This window comes from Eptatretus burgeri, chromosome 4, assembly GCF_056783735.1.
Source record: "Eptatretus burgeri isolate ZD-2024b chromosome 4, Ebu_testis_v1, whole genome shotgun sequence".
NCBI classification, from domain to species: Eukaryota; Metazoa; Chordata; class Myxini; order Myxiniformes; family Myxinidae; genus Eptatretus; species Eptatretus burgeri.
The window spans coordinates 53,637,953-53,653,868 of record NC_140964.1 but is presented as its reverse complement, the minus strand read 5'-3'; the positions used below and the strand labels follow the sequence as shown (position 1 = coordinate 53,653,868).

Sequence of the window (15,916 nt, the reverse complement as noted above, 5' to 3'; positions counted from 1 at the left end):
CCAAGGCATTTAGAATCATTGGTATCACCCATGGTAAGGCTGAGTCTTTGGGCCTCTCACTCTTTCACCGCAGGCAGGTCGGTGGTCTTTGTTTTCTACCATCTCCTCTCCGGTCTCCCCCATATTTCCACAGGGCGCTCAAGGTCCGCCAGCAACCTCCATCTGGTAAAACTACCAAAATCACGAATCACTGCTCACTTTCACTCTTTCATTCCTCTTTTTTTTCCCCGCCTTTGGAATAAAAACCCACACTCTCTTCAATCGCATTCTTCCCTCCAGGCCTTCAAAACAGCTGTTCACCACCACCTATCGTCCCCCATTCAAATCCTTGATCTTTTCTACCCCCGTTAATCCACCCCAAATCCACCTCCTTCAAATTCCCTGCTTTCCTTCCTGAAAGTCCATGTATTGTCCATCTTGTATACCCTGTGTTCCCCACCCCATCCCTCTCCCTGCCACAGATATCTGAATGTCTCTGTTCCCCACTGTTTTGTTTTTCCGTCTCCTGCCCCCCTTGTTGTGCATTGTGTTTTAGCTCTCATATGAGCCTCGACAAGGTATCCAAAAAAAACAGACCTTTCAGTGGCACAGAAAACGTAAACTATTCAGCCTGGCGGTGGTATGGGCTCGACCGAGTGCCATTCCATTTTGCCAAGTGTCACTTTCACGAGTGATTTTTACTTGGCAAAAAAAATCTCACCAAGAATGTTGGCCTGCAGCGTTTGTCTATCTGTCTGTCTGTCACACGATTTTTGGCCACAGTTTTCAAGGAATCACACTGAAAGTTTTTCTCTTTCTTTTTTGTATGTTGGTGACCAACCACGGGCAGCAACACCTAATTTTGATGAAGATCCAGATCTGGTTCTGGATACTTCAATTAAGTGATTTTTCACCACCGAGAGGGCCTCAAAAGATATGTGGCACAATCTCTCAAAAGGTTTTGGATGGATTCAGACGAAACTTGGTGGACAGGTTGGGTGTGTGTGATAAGGACGAATTGATTCGATTTTGGTGAAGAACCAAATCTGGATACGCGAATTATTTAATTTTCAAAGTGATTCTTCACCATTGAGAGATGAGGCTAAAAACAATATTGCATGATATCATAGTTATGATATCATAACTTATAGTTATGATATTTGGTTAAGTTATATAGTTATGATATTTGGTTAAGGTCTGGATTCAAATTCGACCTATCAGTGGGACACAAAATGTAAACTGTTCAGCCAGGTGGAGGTATGTGCTCCACCGAGTGCCGTTCCATTTTGCCAAGTGTCACCGAGTGATTTTTTTTAATTTTTTTAAATATTAATATTTATTTGTCATAATCTTCTTTTAAGTTGTCAGATTGGTGAAAGCGTGATCACAATCTTCTCTCACCGAGTCAAATAGCAAGAGCAATGTTTTTCTCAACAACTTTTCTGAAAGTAATTTACAATACTGCTGTCAGACCCTGCTATTTGCAGGTGATATGTTCCTGGAAAATTCCGCGAATGGCGAATCCGCGAATAGGGGGGGATTGTTTCAATGGGAAAAAGAGGGGATGGGTTTCTGGCGGTTCGTGATTCATAAAGGGAAAAATAAAAATTTCGTAAAAAAAAACCACGAATACGCGAAGCACAGGGCCGTGAATGTCGTAGCACTTAGTATTCTATCAACCATGAATCGCGGGGTCCTACAGTACTATGATCTTAAGGGGCATGCACTTATGCACTTCTGGGAAGTCGAAATGGGGGAGAGTTGGGCAAATTTAATTATTATGTGAGGTGTGCTTGATTCTGGCTAATTTAGCAAGATATCAATTTTAAGACCCTCTTACTTGAACAGCTTATGAGTAGCCTGTGCAGTACTGAGGAGTCACTGCATGTGGCCAATTGCTTACAATTTTTATTATTATTATTATTATTATTATTATTATTATTATTCCAGAGGTTGTGGGGGAGAATCCAAAACATTTTTGAACTTTAGTCATGCTGCCAATAAATGAGCATGTTTATGCACTTGTACGTATCTATGATAAATGGATGAGGTGTGTGCATGCATGCAGAATGCTTTTTTCTGTCTATCAATTAAATGCGTACTTTTGAAATGTACCCTTTCACCCTTTAGACCTTTTAGGACCCTAAAGAGCACTAGAAACTCAGAGGACCCAAAATATCAAAAAGACCTGAAAGACCCCAAAATACCCAGATGACCAAAAAGTTCCCGAGGACCCAAAATATCGAGATGACCCAAAAGTCCTCGAGGACACAGAAGACCCAAAATACCCCAAGGATCCAAAAGATCTAGGAGGGTCCAATAAACTCAAAAGTCTCAAGAGGACTCTTAAGACCATGTAGACCCTTTAAGATTCTACTATGAATGGATGAGGTGTGTAAGGCATGTTTTTGTGGAGTTTCACTGGAGTGTTCTGATGTGGAATGTGATGCACCAAAATGATCGTCATGACCTCTTGAGTTGACTGGACTAATTAACGACAATAAATCCGGAATAATTCCCATGTTTTAAATGCACACCATGTTTAGGTATATAAAGCAGCTTAAAAGTAATACATCCTTCCACCACCACATGGCATTCTAATTACAAAATAAACAACAAAAACAATGATAACATTGTAAAAATAAAATCATATACTCGTAATCATTAGTATTCATAATATTTACAACAATATCAATAGTTGTATAATTTGACAATAATAATAACGAACACATAATCCCGCTGCTGGCCTTGCAGGCACATCTGGCCTTGGTGAAACGCAAGCTAATGCTCAAGCAGTACAGTAGGCAGGTATGCACCAAGGCTGTGAGTGAAGACCAATGAAAATTTGGTCCAACAGGCCCACAACTACGTTTAAATATCACCTTGAAGGTGATTGAATGCACTGCAGTAATTCACCGATCACATAAACCAAGTCATGGTCCCAAAGCGTACTGAATACTGTGGTGGGGTGGTTGAAAAAGTGTGTGTGGGGAGTGAGGGGGGTGGTGGTGGCTTGGCATCAAGTCAGGCGAGTGGTTGTGGAGTTGTGCACAGTGTGAAGGTTGAGAATGGGTGGAAGATCCAGATTTTGCTAATTCCTCATTTTAATTTAGGAACGTAGCCGACTTTACTTTTTACTGCTCAATGTACATCTTTTTTTTTTTTTCAATTGTTCTTTCATTTCTCTCCCTTTACAGAAGCGGAGGGAGTGGGAGTGAACATTGACAAAGTCATTCACGTGGACTATCCTGGTGATCCAGATTATGAAGAGGAAACAGACTTCCCTTTTACAGATGCCATTTCAGAGCAGCCAAAGGTTATACCACCAGTACTGGAAGCAACAACATCCACGATGATAGATGTGACCAATAGTACCAACGTAACCACCCATGCGCCAGATGTAATCCAAAGTTCGCGTGACATCATCCCCGTTTACTGCTCCATCATGGTGGCTGTCGTTCTTGGATTGGTAGCTTATATCGTATTCAAAAGGTAAGCATTACACTCGACCGAATAATTTCAGTTTTTGGGGCCGTCCACACCATGTGTCTGTGGTTAAAAGAGGGGAAGGGAGGGGAGGTTGTGGTAGAATGTAAATTGAGAAAAGGAAGAGAAAGGGAGAGTTGGGTTCAAAGTGGAGAAAAGGGAAATCTGATCGGAAGGGGGAGTGGGTTTGGAGGAGTATTCTGGAGAGGAGAGTGCTCCAAATGATCCACACATGCCCCTTTTACTGATATTTCACTTCCCAAGTTTTTCCATTCTCTCCCTATTCCTCCAATACTTTATTATTTTTTGTCGCCTTCCTTCCTTTTCTGTTTCTCACTTTAACATTCTCATTCATTCCCCATCCAGAATGTCCACAAAGTTCCCATTTGCAAATTCAGTTGCCATCACAATCCAATTTTTAAATTGAGGAAAGCGCTCTTTGTTGAGCTTTGGTACAGAAAAGAAGTGCAATCGTCACGTGCAGTAGAAAACACAAACCTGCTCAATTCGTTGAATTTAATAAAAGCCTCGAAGTTACAGTGCCTTCACAAAGTAGTCACACTTCTTGAATTTTTCCACATTTTGTTGATACATCCTGAATTTAAAATTGATTGAATTAAAAAAAATTGTCAGTGATCCTCACAAATACCCATCATGACAGTGACAACAAGTTTTTAGAAAATTTTACAAATTAATGAAAAATAAAAAGCTGAAAGGTTTTGCGTCAAAAAGTATTCAACCCCCTAACCCCCCCTCCCCGAGTCGATACTTTGCAGAAGCGCCTTTGACAGTGATTACAACTGTGAGTCTTCTTGGGTATGTCTATCAGCTTTTCACATCTGGATTTGGGGATTTTATCCCATTCTTCCTTGTAGATTTGCTCAATTTCTGTCGAGTTGGATGGGGAGCGTCGGTGAACAGCAATCTTCACGTCTTTCCACAGATTCTCAATGGGATTCAAGTCTGGGCTTTGGCTGGGCCACTCAAGGACTTTCACATTCTTGTTCTGAAGCTATTCCAATGTTGCTTTGGCTGAATGCTTGGGGTCATTGTCCTATTTAAATGTAAATCTTCGTCACAGTCTCAGGTCATTTTCACTCTGAAGCAGGTTCTCCTCAAGAATTTGCCTGTATTTGGTTCCATTCATTGTTCCCTCTATCCTTACAAGTCTTGCAGTCACTGCCACTGAAAAGCATCCTCATAGCATAAAGCTGCCACCACAATGTTTCACGGTCGGGATGGTGTTAGATGGGTGATGAGCTGTGCTCTGTTTCCACCGATATAGTGCTTTGCATTCAGGCCAAAAGATCAATTTTCGTCTCATCGGATCACAAAATATTTGCCTCATGCTCTCAGAGTCTTTCACATACCTTTTTGCAAACTCCAGGTGTGCTGTTATGTGCCTTTTTTCAGGAAAGGGTTCTGTCTGACCACTGTCACATAAAGCCTACATTTGTGAAGTGCTGCAGAGATTGTTGTCCTTCTAGCTCGTACTCCCATCTCAGCCAAGGAACTCTGTAGTTCTGTCAGTGCAGTCATTGGGTTCTTCGTCACCTTCCTGACCAAGGTCCTTGGTCACCTCCCTAACCAAAGTCCTTCTTGCTGAGTTGCTCATTTTGGTTGGACAGCCAGCTCAAGGAAGAGTCAGGGTAGTTCCATATTCTTTCCATTTCCTAATGATGGAGTGGACTGTGCTATTGGGACCGTTCAACAGGATAAATTGTTTTATACCCTTCCCCAGAGCTATACCTCCTCACAATTCTATCTCAGAGATCGACGACTAGTTCCTTGGACTTCTTGGTCGAGTTTCTGCTCTGACATGCACTGTGGGACCTCACAAAGAAAGGTGCATTTCTTTCTAAATCATGTCCAATCAATTGAATTGGCCACAGGTGGACCCCAATCAAGTTGTCGAGACATCTCAAGGATGATCAACGGAAATTGGATGCACCTGAACTCAATTTGGAGTGTCATAGCAAAGGGGTTGAATACTTATTGATGCAAAACATTTCAACTTTTCATTTTTAATTGACTAGAATATATGACCCATCGCTTCGCTGATGGAAATACCACTCTTTCCTGTGATGACTAATCAATAGAGCAGGAAGAAAAAGGATTCCTGGGAATGCGGGGATAACCAGTGTCACAAGTTGGTGTTTCCAGTTTCGCCATGTGTTCCCATGTACCCATAAAAACAAAAAAAAGCTATTATCATCACAAACCTTCCCAGGAGTTCCTTGAATTCACCATAGTTGGATTTTTTTGAAATCCATTAATCCGTTCTCAAATTATAACACGGCTCCTTTTACGATATAGATACGTATGCAAAAATTTCTAAAAAGATGTTTTCACTTTGTCATTTTGGGGTACTAGACGACCCATGAACCCGTTGGGTTCCCGTTGTGACTGCGGTTGATTTAAGAAAAAATCATTAAAAACAAAAAACAAAAAAGATAGCTCCAGCAAACTATACCGCTGAGGTTGTTTGCATTGATCAAATAATCCCGAAGAGTACTTGACTGAATTGGGAATTGAATTTTTAATAATGTTTTTCGTTGCCCGATTTGAACGAAACTTGATATTGCACGTCAATGTGAAGGTAAAAAAAAAACGGAGAAAAGAAAGTCGAATAAATTATTGTGCGTAATCTTCTAAACACAATTTTATTTATTAACTAGACGACCCATGAACCCGTGGGGTTCCCGTTGTGACAGCGGTTGATGAAAAAAAATCATTTCAAAAAAAAAAAAAATAGCTCCAGCGAACTATTCCGCTGAGGTTGTTTGCATTGATCAAATACTCCCGAAGAGTACTTGACTGAATCGGGAATTGATTTAAAAAAAAAAATTTTTCCGTTGCCCGATTTGAATGAAACTTGATACTGCACACTGTAGGGGAATGGTGAGGAAGGTGGCCCTAAAATTTTTGCGCTATCGTGTACCATTTTGGCTGTATTTCGGGAACATACATACATACATACATTCAAGATGAGAGTTTTAGTAATATTTAGATAAACACGGAAGTATTAGATCAAAATGGCGATGTTTATTTTATGCTTTAAAATAAATCATTCTTTGTCTTTCCGAAATGTTTGAGATTTTTAAATAAATAACTTGAAGAAAAAAAAAGATAGCTCCAGTGAACTATACCGCTGAGGTTCTTTGCATTGATCAAATACTCCCAATGAGTTCTTGACTGAATCAGAAGTTGATTTTTTAAATATTTTTTTTCGTTTCCTGATTTGAATGAAACTTGATACTGCACACTGTAGGGGAATGATGAGTAAAGTGGCCCTAAAATTTTTGCGCTATCGTGTACCATTTTGTCTGTATTTCGGGAACATACATACATACATACATTCAAGATGAGAGTTTTAGTAATATTTAGATGAACACAGAAGTATTAGATCAAAATGGCGATGATTATTTTATGCTTAAAAATAAATCGTTCTTTGTCTATACTAAATGTTTGAGATTTTAAAATAAATCATTTGAAGAAGAAAAAAAAATAGCTCCAGCGAACTATACCGCTGAAGTTGTTTGCATTGATCAAATACTTCCGAAGAGTACTTGACTGAATCGGGAATTGATTTTTAAATAATTTTTTCGTAGCCCGATTTTAACGAAATTTGATACTGCACACCATGGAAGAATGGTGAGGTGGCCCTAAAATGTTTGTGCTTCCGTGTACTGTTTTGGCTGTATTTTGGGAACATACATACATACATACATACAAGATGAGAGATTTAGTAATATATAGAGAGTTTTTGTGTAGATCTGTGACAATTTTTTAAAACTTAATCCATTTTAAATTCAGGCTGTAACACAACAAAATGTGACTAAAGTCGAGCAGTGTGAATACTTTCTGAAGGCATTGTATGTATGTTCATAGTACAAGGCATCTTCTTTGTAGTCTCTTCTAAATAATTGGAAAATCAGTCAGGTTCAATAACTTTAGTGCAAGTTTTGTATTATATTTTAAAGGAACAAGTTGTAAAGGAAAATTGTTTAATTTGATGGTGGTTAAAGAGAATCTTTATTTATTTATTTATTAATTATAAATTCCAGTCGTCGTTTCACGAGTCACTCTCCGAGACATTAAATGGTCTGAAGCCCAAATTTTGGTTGCCTGAATCCATTGTCAAAGGCCTGAAAATTGTTATTACAGAAACTAGTTTGTCATAGCACAAAGTGAGCAAGTTTTGTGTTGTATTGATATTTGAGAAGCACATTCGGCTTTGCTTTGTACTCACAGTAAATGTTTAGTCATTGGTGCATCTTCTGTAAAATTTCACATAAATTGTGTTTCAGCCTTGGTGGGGTGGAGGGTGGGAGGTCATGAGATAGCTCAGAGGTAGCAAGCTCCACTTTGAGCTATCCATTCTGAGTTTAATTCCTGTCCCAACTATAAACTGACACCCTGGTGCACTGCAAGTGAGGCATTGCATCAATGAGCATGTCACTCTTCAGTGGGACGATAAGCTGTGTGTCGTATCTGCAAGAATGAGGAACTTGTCTTGTTGGTAAATACCAGTGTCTATCTGTGTCAGCAGACTGGCAGAACGATGAATGACATCAACACGTATTTATCGAGGTATGCTAACCTCCGATAAGCAAGGAGGAGCTGATGTTTCATGCATTTAACTCTTGATTGGAGCAAAAGAGAGCGAACCCTCTTTTTAATCCCTCTTTTGCCACAACGAAGGGTTAACTCATGAAATGTCAGCTCCTTCCTGCTTCCACTGACAGTATACCTCAATTAACATTGTGTTCTTTTCCTCCATTGTCCTATGTGCTTGCTTTTAATGGCGGATGTGAAATATGCAATGGTATCTTTCAAAAACTGTGCCGGTACTATGACCAAATTCCAAATCCGACCTCTGCTCTATGGGAGGCATTGCTGATTGCTTCAGCGGCACAACCATGCTCCCGGAAATGATGCAATTCCAGCATCCGGGTGCTGCACAGGCAAGAAGAGCATCTGAGCTATTTAACAACATCTACTTCACGAGTGTTTCCCAACAAATGGCTTTGGCCAAAACGTACAATGTCACAAACAAAAGTACAATTCGTCACATAAACAAGACATGAGCCTGTCTTGCCCAAGCCTGAAACTGCTCACCGAAGAGAACGGCACAGACAAGGTTTTGCCGATGTAAGATAGTCGAGCGATTTGACAAGACTTTGACAAAGGAGTCAACAGGTATCCTGTGCTTTTTAGATTAATAAGCAATGTTTGAATAATGGAAAGTATGAAAATGTATTGTCCTCTAACAATAGCAACTGAAGTAATGATCTTTATTGCCATTGTCACAGTGATTCTGTTTCCTGAAATTCGACATTTTCCATTTCTCGATTCACCTTTTCACTTCTTTGTGAGTGTTTTCAAGCGGCCAATCAATAGGTGTCTTGTGTTTGTCCCATCAGGCCGTCTGTGCTGCCACGAGTTGCTCCATCCTCCTTTGCTCCTATTAATATGTAATGAGCAGAGCTCCAGTTAGGCATTGATATTGTCCGAAGGATTGGTTGGCATCCTTTTTGGTGGTTTCCTATTCACTATGTTCATGATCTTGGTTTGGTGAAACGGTTGAACTAAATAACGTCCTCAATTTGCCTGTTCTGAGCCTTGACATGTTTGCATAATGTAGTGACGGAGTGACTTCATTTTTTTAATGTTAATAATAGTTGACTGAGTTTTGATTGATTGGTAAGATACAGTAGATAACCTAATTCCTCTGGGCTTCCCTGGCCATGGAACTTCAAATTGCCTGAAAGCCACACCTTTCACACCTTGAAATACCATGATCTTTTCATTTTTTCTTGGAACAGAAAGGAAGAATCAACAGCAAAGACAATGATACTTATGTTATGCATTTTTAAGTCTGAACAATGACTGAGGATTTAGGTGACATTGTATGTCAAGCTATGGACATTCCAATGAGTGAAGTTTGATTTCTCCTCTCTCCCCTTCCTGCCATTTTCCAGTTTGAGTCTAAGGACGAGATCATACATAAACAGGGTGTCCATAAATTACTATTCCAAATTCAAACTGAAATTACCTCCGCCACCGAAGGTGGGCAGAGGTTATGTTTTTATGTCTGTCTCTGTCTGTCTGTCTGTCTGTCTGTAGGATATCTCAAAAAGTTGTGCATGGATTCAGACAAAAGTTGGTGGCAAGGTTGGGTGTGTGACAAGGCCGAATTGATTATATTTTGGTGAACATCCAGATCTGGAGATTAGAATTAAGTTATTCTTCACCATTGAGAGATAGGGACAAAAATGACATATGGCACGATATCTCAAAACGTTGTGGATGGATTTGGATAACAGGATAAGCGAATATTTTAATTACCCCCTGCTACCAAAGGTAGACGGATGTTATTTTTTCACTACTGTCTGTCTGTCTCTGTTTGTCTGTTTATAGGATACCTAACAGCTAGTTGTAGACGGACAGGATGACACTTGGTGGATGAGTTGGGTAGGTGACAAGAACAAGCCAATTCGATTTTGGTTTAGGTCTGGATCCAGATCTGGCCTATCAGTGGGATACAAAATGTAAACGGTTCAGCCTGGCGGAGGTATGCATTCTACCAAATGCCGTTCTAGTTAAAAAGATAATGAAATGGCATACAATGATGTGGTTTGCAGCATGTGAAAGAACATTCCTCCAAGTTTTATTGTCTCGCTTTGTCAGGATCATCATCCAAATCGGACTGGACTTGGGGCTGCACTCGTACGACTCACAAAAGTGTTCAACATCCTCACCACTTGTGCTTGGCTAGCCGGCCCCCCTTCCTCTGCAGGATGCTACCAGTCTCCATAAACTTTTTTTGTGTCACTCGCGAATCATTTTACTCGATTGTGACTTCCTTCCATAAGTCGTGCTGAAGCTTTGTTGAATCTGTGTTGCCGATTTGGTCTCGGTAAACCAGACAACACACTGGGCCTTTTCTTGTGGGGATGCCATTTGCAGTAAATATGAGATCACGTCACAGGAGACACCTGGAAACCGAAAAAGTCAATACAATTTTGAGAAACTTCTTTTACGTGCAGCAACCAAATCGTTGGATTCCATTTCAACTGCATTAAATCTTATTCTTTAAAAAAAAAAAACTACATCATACTTTTGGAGACCATACTTTATCCTCGAGCTAAGGACTGTATTGTCGTTCTCAATTTGTTCTGCAAAGTTTTTAGGTTTTTTTTTTTTTTCACTCTCGACAAAAGAAAAACCACACATGTGGTTAGAGCAAGTTTTCTTGCTGAATCTTTTTCGGTGTGATGCACACGATTGTGTTGAACTCATTTTGGGGGGAGTATGCTCTTCCGTTTGTTTATCATGGCATGAGGCAAAGTCAGCCACACGCCCTAAAATGCAGGGAGGAGAAGAGGTGCAACAGATCGTCCCACCCAAACGCCTAACAGGTCACAGACATTGCTTTATGCAGCCCTACAGAGTGTTGTGAAAAGGGTTGAACCTGTTTTTTGTTGGTTTTTTTTTAGCTGTTTTTTTTTTTTGTGGGATGCCATACATGACCATATCCATAGTGTTGAGAATTTGGATGGAATAATTTGGTGCAGACATCATAAATGTGGTGCATTGATGCATTAAGGTAATTTAGTCAATCGGAGACCTTATGCTTATTTTTTGGAAGTTTTGACCTCACATTTTGGGGTGATATGCAATAAAACAGGGGTTACAAATGCTTGAGAAGATTAATGCAGTGAAAAGATGTGATGGTAGCAATGAGTACAGCTGATGGACTAGTGCGTTTGAATTGCAGGAAGGAAAAATATATGCTGTATAGGAGAAGGAAATCAAACTTGTGCCTTCCTCTATGGGGAATAGTTCACATCTGAGTAAGCCATTCAAAAAGGGAGAGAAATATCTTGGAATGTCATGCCCCATCATGTCATCCTCCGTCCCAACTCGTGATATTTTCTACTGCCGTGGACCATACTGACCCCAAACTCTAAGGTTACTGGGCCTCCTCCCCTCATTTATTTCCTCTTTTCCTGTTCATTCATTCCCTGAGTCTATTCTGCCCACCTTTTTTTTTTTTTGCCCCATTGCCCCACTGCCAGTAGATTGCATTTTATTTTCGAACACTTTGTTCTACCAGGAGCCGAGCTTTTGTATACAAAAATAAATAAATAATTGTGGGCCTTTTAAAAGTAGCTCTAATTGTGTAAGGTTATGTTAAGTGATATTGCAAAGATTCAGTGAAGTATCATTTGTCATCTGGAAATGTTGAAATTGAAGAAGAAAATTTGGCACAAATTCTCAGACCATTGTTCAGTGAGGTATGCATATTTTATGTCTGAACATATTTACAGGTTTCAGATTAAGTGCTCAGACAGTGCATGTTCAACTGATAAACTGGAATCACTGCAGATATATGTATAACCTTTGTTTGCTGTGCTCAGCTATAAAGACAGGCTCGAGATACACAGCAAAGACTTCAAAATCATTGTGAATGCAGCACATGCTGCTGGGTTGCATCATTGCTGGGAGCATGACTGTGCCGCTGATGCCGGCGATATAGGTTCGAGCTGAAATTTGGCTAGGATAGCTCAACTACTCTTAGTGAAGGACACCATGGGATCTTTAACGCCCACCAACTAATCCCAGAAGATGGACAGCCGAGTTTATGTTGATGAATCACCCTGCGTGCGAAACACCGGGATGGCAGTTTCTAGCTGGGTCAAGATAGTGCATAATACCCCGAGGCTATCCTGCGGGCCTGAGCAAGGTGAGAGAGAAGATTAGAGAGGAACTGAAATGCTTGATAGAACATTTAAGCTGTTAAGGATATTAGAAAAATAGTTTTCATGACATATTTAGCATCGATGATTTGGGGTGTAACCCGAGCGTCTGTCTTCCTTTTTTGTATCCTTTGACAATGGTTTGTTGAACTTCAAAACGTAATCATACAAGGAAAACCAAAACAAGATTTAAAAACAGGACCACACTTCCTGAAGTTCACCTGGATCAGGAGCGACAGTCACTCACACCACTCTGTAGACCCCCTCAGACCCTGATTTTTTTTTCTTTATTGCATTACGGGTGATGAAGGTTGTGGTCAAGTTTCATCAGAATTGATATTTGGTTCAAGCAATAATGACTGAAGTGTTTACAGACTCACTCACTCAACTATGGACGGACACTGCTCGATCACGTAAGCTCACCAGACGAAAGTCCAGGTGAGCTAATAATTCTGTTTTTCAGGATGTGATTCTCTGCTTGTTTAATTGAGATTTTTTTTCTGTTTGTTTATTGAGTAACACTGCTTTGTCCTAGAGGCAGAATTTTCACAGCCACTCAGTTTCTCCGAGGGCATGAAGAGTCAAACCATCAAACATGGATTGGTGTCCCCCGGTGGAACACCAGGTCTCATTCACCAACAACATAAAGTTGGTTGCTAATTCCACCAGGGATCTAGCGATCTGCATTAGCAGCACGAGAGTAAAAAGGTTGAAACTCACCGTCATAAAAGGAAACAACAAAACGCTGACATTTTGGGCTTTAACCTTTGTTGGAGCATAAAAAAAATTATTTTTAAACCTCTGACAAAGGTCAGGTCAGGTCAGGTATGGGAGCATGCGCCAGAGCAGCGCGTCGCTGCGTCGACTTTCCGCCAGTACTCCAGGGGCCTCCGTCTGGCCACCTCCCAGACAAATGCCTGGCCCATTCCAATCTCCTTGATATGCCGATCAACCTGCTGCAACCACGAGGCACGTGGTCGGCCCATTGGCCTCCTCCACTCATGAGGTTCCCTCGCTGAGAGAATCTGGTGAGCAAGATCAACGTCAGGAAAATGAGCCATGTGTCCATACAGCCGCAGCTAACACTCACGGACTATACAGGCAACAAATCTCATCCGAGTCTCTCTCAGCAACCGCTCGTTGGATACAAGGTCCAACCAGTGATAGCCAAGGATTCTCCGAAGAGACCTCATATCAAAGGAATTAAGTCTCCGTCTCAGATCCTTCGTCTGATGATAAATGTGGTACACCTCATACCATGATATTCCTAACGAATGCGTCCTTCACGGTGAGATCACTCACCTCAGTCGGAGCATAAACAGAGACCAGGGAAATGACACCTCAGGAGTGATGAATCCTTCGTCTCATACGTTCGTTGATCGGTGTTACCTCAATTATCATTGGAGTCAGCTTATTGGACACAGATACAGCAACTCCTTGGGCATGGTAACCATCAGAGCGACCATACCAATGGTAGGTGTAACCATCCACCATGATCTCACTGTAATCCGGTCTCTGAACCCCAGAGAGTGCTTGCTGCAATACCGATCGATGTCCAAACGCTTGAGCTCAGATGATAACAGAGACAGATAATCATCCTCTCTTAGGGATAGGACATTCCAGGCACCCACCCGAAGGGACCGCCTCAGGTTAACCCAAGGAGACCGCCGTCTGGTGGACGACACCTCAGCACCACTCCGACATACTCTCCCGCAATCTGACCCGGGAATGTTACCCCGTGGTTTCCCTCCTATCATCAAAGATTGGGGGTCCCGAAGGCTTTGCCCTAATCACGTCATCCAGTGAGCTGCCCTGCGAAGGGAAGCTGCACAGGAGGTACTCCCACGGAGTGGGTTTTCAGATATGTTTGCATTTTTGTGTTTTGCGGAATGAAGGGTTTTACGGTGGCCGGAGTGCTAATCCTGCCACCAACCTCCTAATAAGTAGCCCAACTGCAGGAGGACGTCCACAGACACAGTTGGGCACTAGATATGGATGGCCGTTGGCTCATAAGGAGCTCCTCTGACAAAGGGTAAGGTCCAAAACGTTAGGGTTATTTTCCTTTTATGGAAGTAAGTTTTAACCTTTTATTCTTGTATTTTCATCCACCAATAGGCATTCATGAGCCGAGTAGGTTTTCAAACAATAATCAGATGCATGGCAACATTACAGTAATTATGTTGCTTTTGAGAAGCTTAGACTCAAAAGCCATTTCCAGCTCCTTGAGGTATGTTTTTGCACAAAACCTCAACAATACCAATCCAGCATCCTCAATACTCAGCAGCCGTTATCAAGAGTCTAATCTTGATTAAATCATTATTTTTCTTATCTAGTCTCAAACAGAAATTGCACTGCAAGGCCACAAGGACATTATTGGTGGACATGGGGTAAAACAAGGTCATAGTACTATGAGACAAGTACAATGCCAACCAGGTTTCACAATTTCTACTTTTCCTGAAAAATAACCACGATCCATTAGTCTGAACATTAACATTGCTTCCTCGTGATGTCAGATTACATTCCAGACTCTTATCTGAACAACATCAGATATGATTCTTATTGTGGTCTTTGTGACATAACGCAAGCTGTGTGGCCCTTTAAATTAGACGGCAGTCTTGGTGGTATAATGGTTTGAGGGTCTACACTAATTCTGGAAGGTCGGTGGTTTGAACCTGACCCTGGTGGAGTCCCACAGACTCATACCACAGTCATACCCACAGTGCTTCTTCCTTGCTTAATACTAAACATAAAAAAAGGATGGAGCATGAACAAACAACGATAGCTTGACAAACATCACACATGCTCTAGCCCAATGGCCTGATCCTGTGTTGAAGTTCCTTATAAGGGAATTCATATTATTATTACCTTATCTGGAATTGGAATTCCAGATAAGGTATTGTCATCATGCTCCATCCGTCCGTCTGTCCGTTACCTATTTCGACTGCTCCGGCCAAACCGCTGGGTCGATCTGGCTGAAATTTGGCAGCAATGTTCCGCTCCTGATTGGAAACGGGGATTTCTAAAGTTCGTTCCAGTCACGTGACTTTAAGTAGGTCAAAATGGCTGACTTCGTAAATTTCTTCAAAAATCTTCTTCTCCAGAGCCACCAGTCAGAATGCTACCAAATTTGGGTGACAACATAAGGCCAGGGCCCAGATAAGCTACAGGTCCAGTGGTCCTATTTTTATTATTGTATCAGTTCCCTGTTCCAATTGTATTCACCTAAAATGAAGTGGTGTAATTATCCTCATGATGCACCTTATTTGTTCGATGCGAAGGCGAGCTTTCTTTACGTAATGGCTTAAAAATGTACATCTGGATCATCCTGGAAGACTGTTTTGTTTTTTCTTTCAATATCCCATTTACATGACATAAAACAAGCATGGTGGGGACAGGAGATAGATGGGGAGATGTTTTGAATGGGAAGGGGAAACCATGTGAAAAAGGAAAGTAGTTTTGGAGGATGAAGTAAAAGAGGATTGTATAGGACATGACAGTGGGTGGAAGGTGAGGGTTAACAACTCATTTAAACAATCCTTCTTGATGCCACAACTTTACCTTCGGGTATTTCTTGATGCAGTACCTCTTGCTCTGATCACCAAAACCCAATTAGAAGTGATTGCCAGAGAACAGCGAATCAGCCTTGATGGGAGGTTTTGCTGACGTTTTGACATCTACCAAACAAG

The 15,916-nt window shown here is 41.1% G+C and overlaps 1 protein-coding gene across 1 annotated transcript in view; it reads left to right on the top strand.

The window, feature by feature from the left end:
• Positions 1-15,916, top strand: part of LOC147028074 (tumor necrosis factor receptor superfamily member 16-like) — a 98,155-nt gene that overhangs the window by 57,277 nt on the left and 24,962 nt on the right. The window contains exon 4 of the mRNA XM_085878102.1: positions 3,177-3,471. Within this exon, the coding sequence (XP_085734228.1) occupies positions 3,177-3,471 (295 nt within the window). The remainder of the gene's footprint in view (positions 1-3,176; positions 3,472-15,916) is intronic.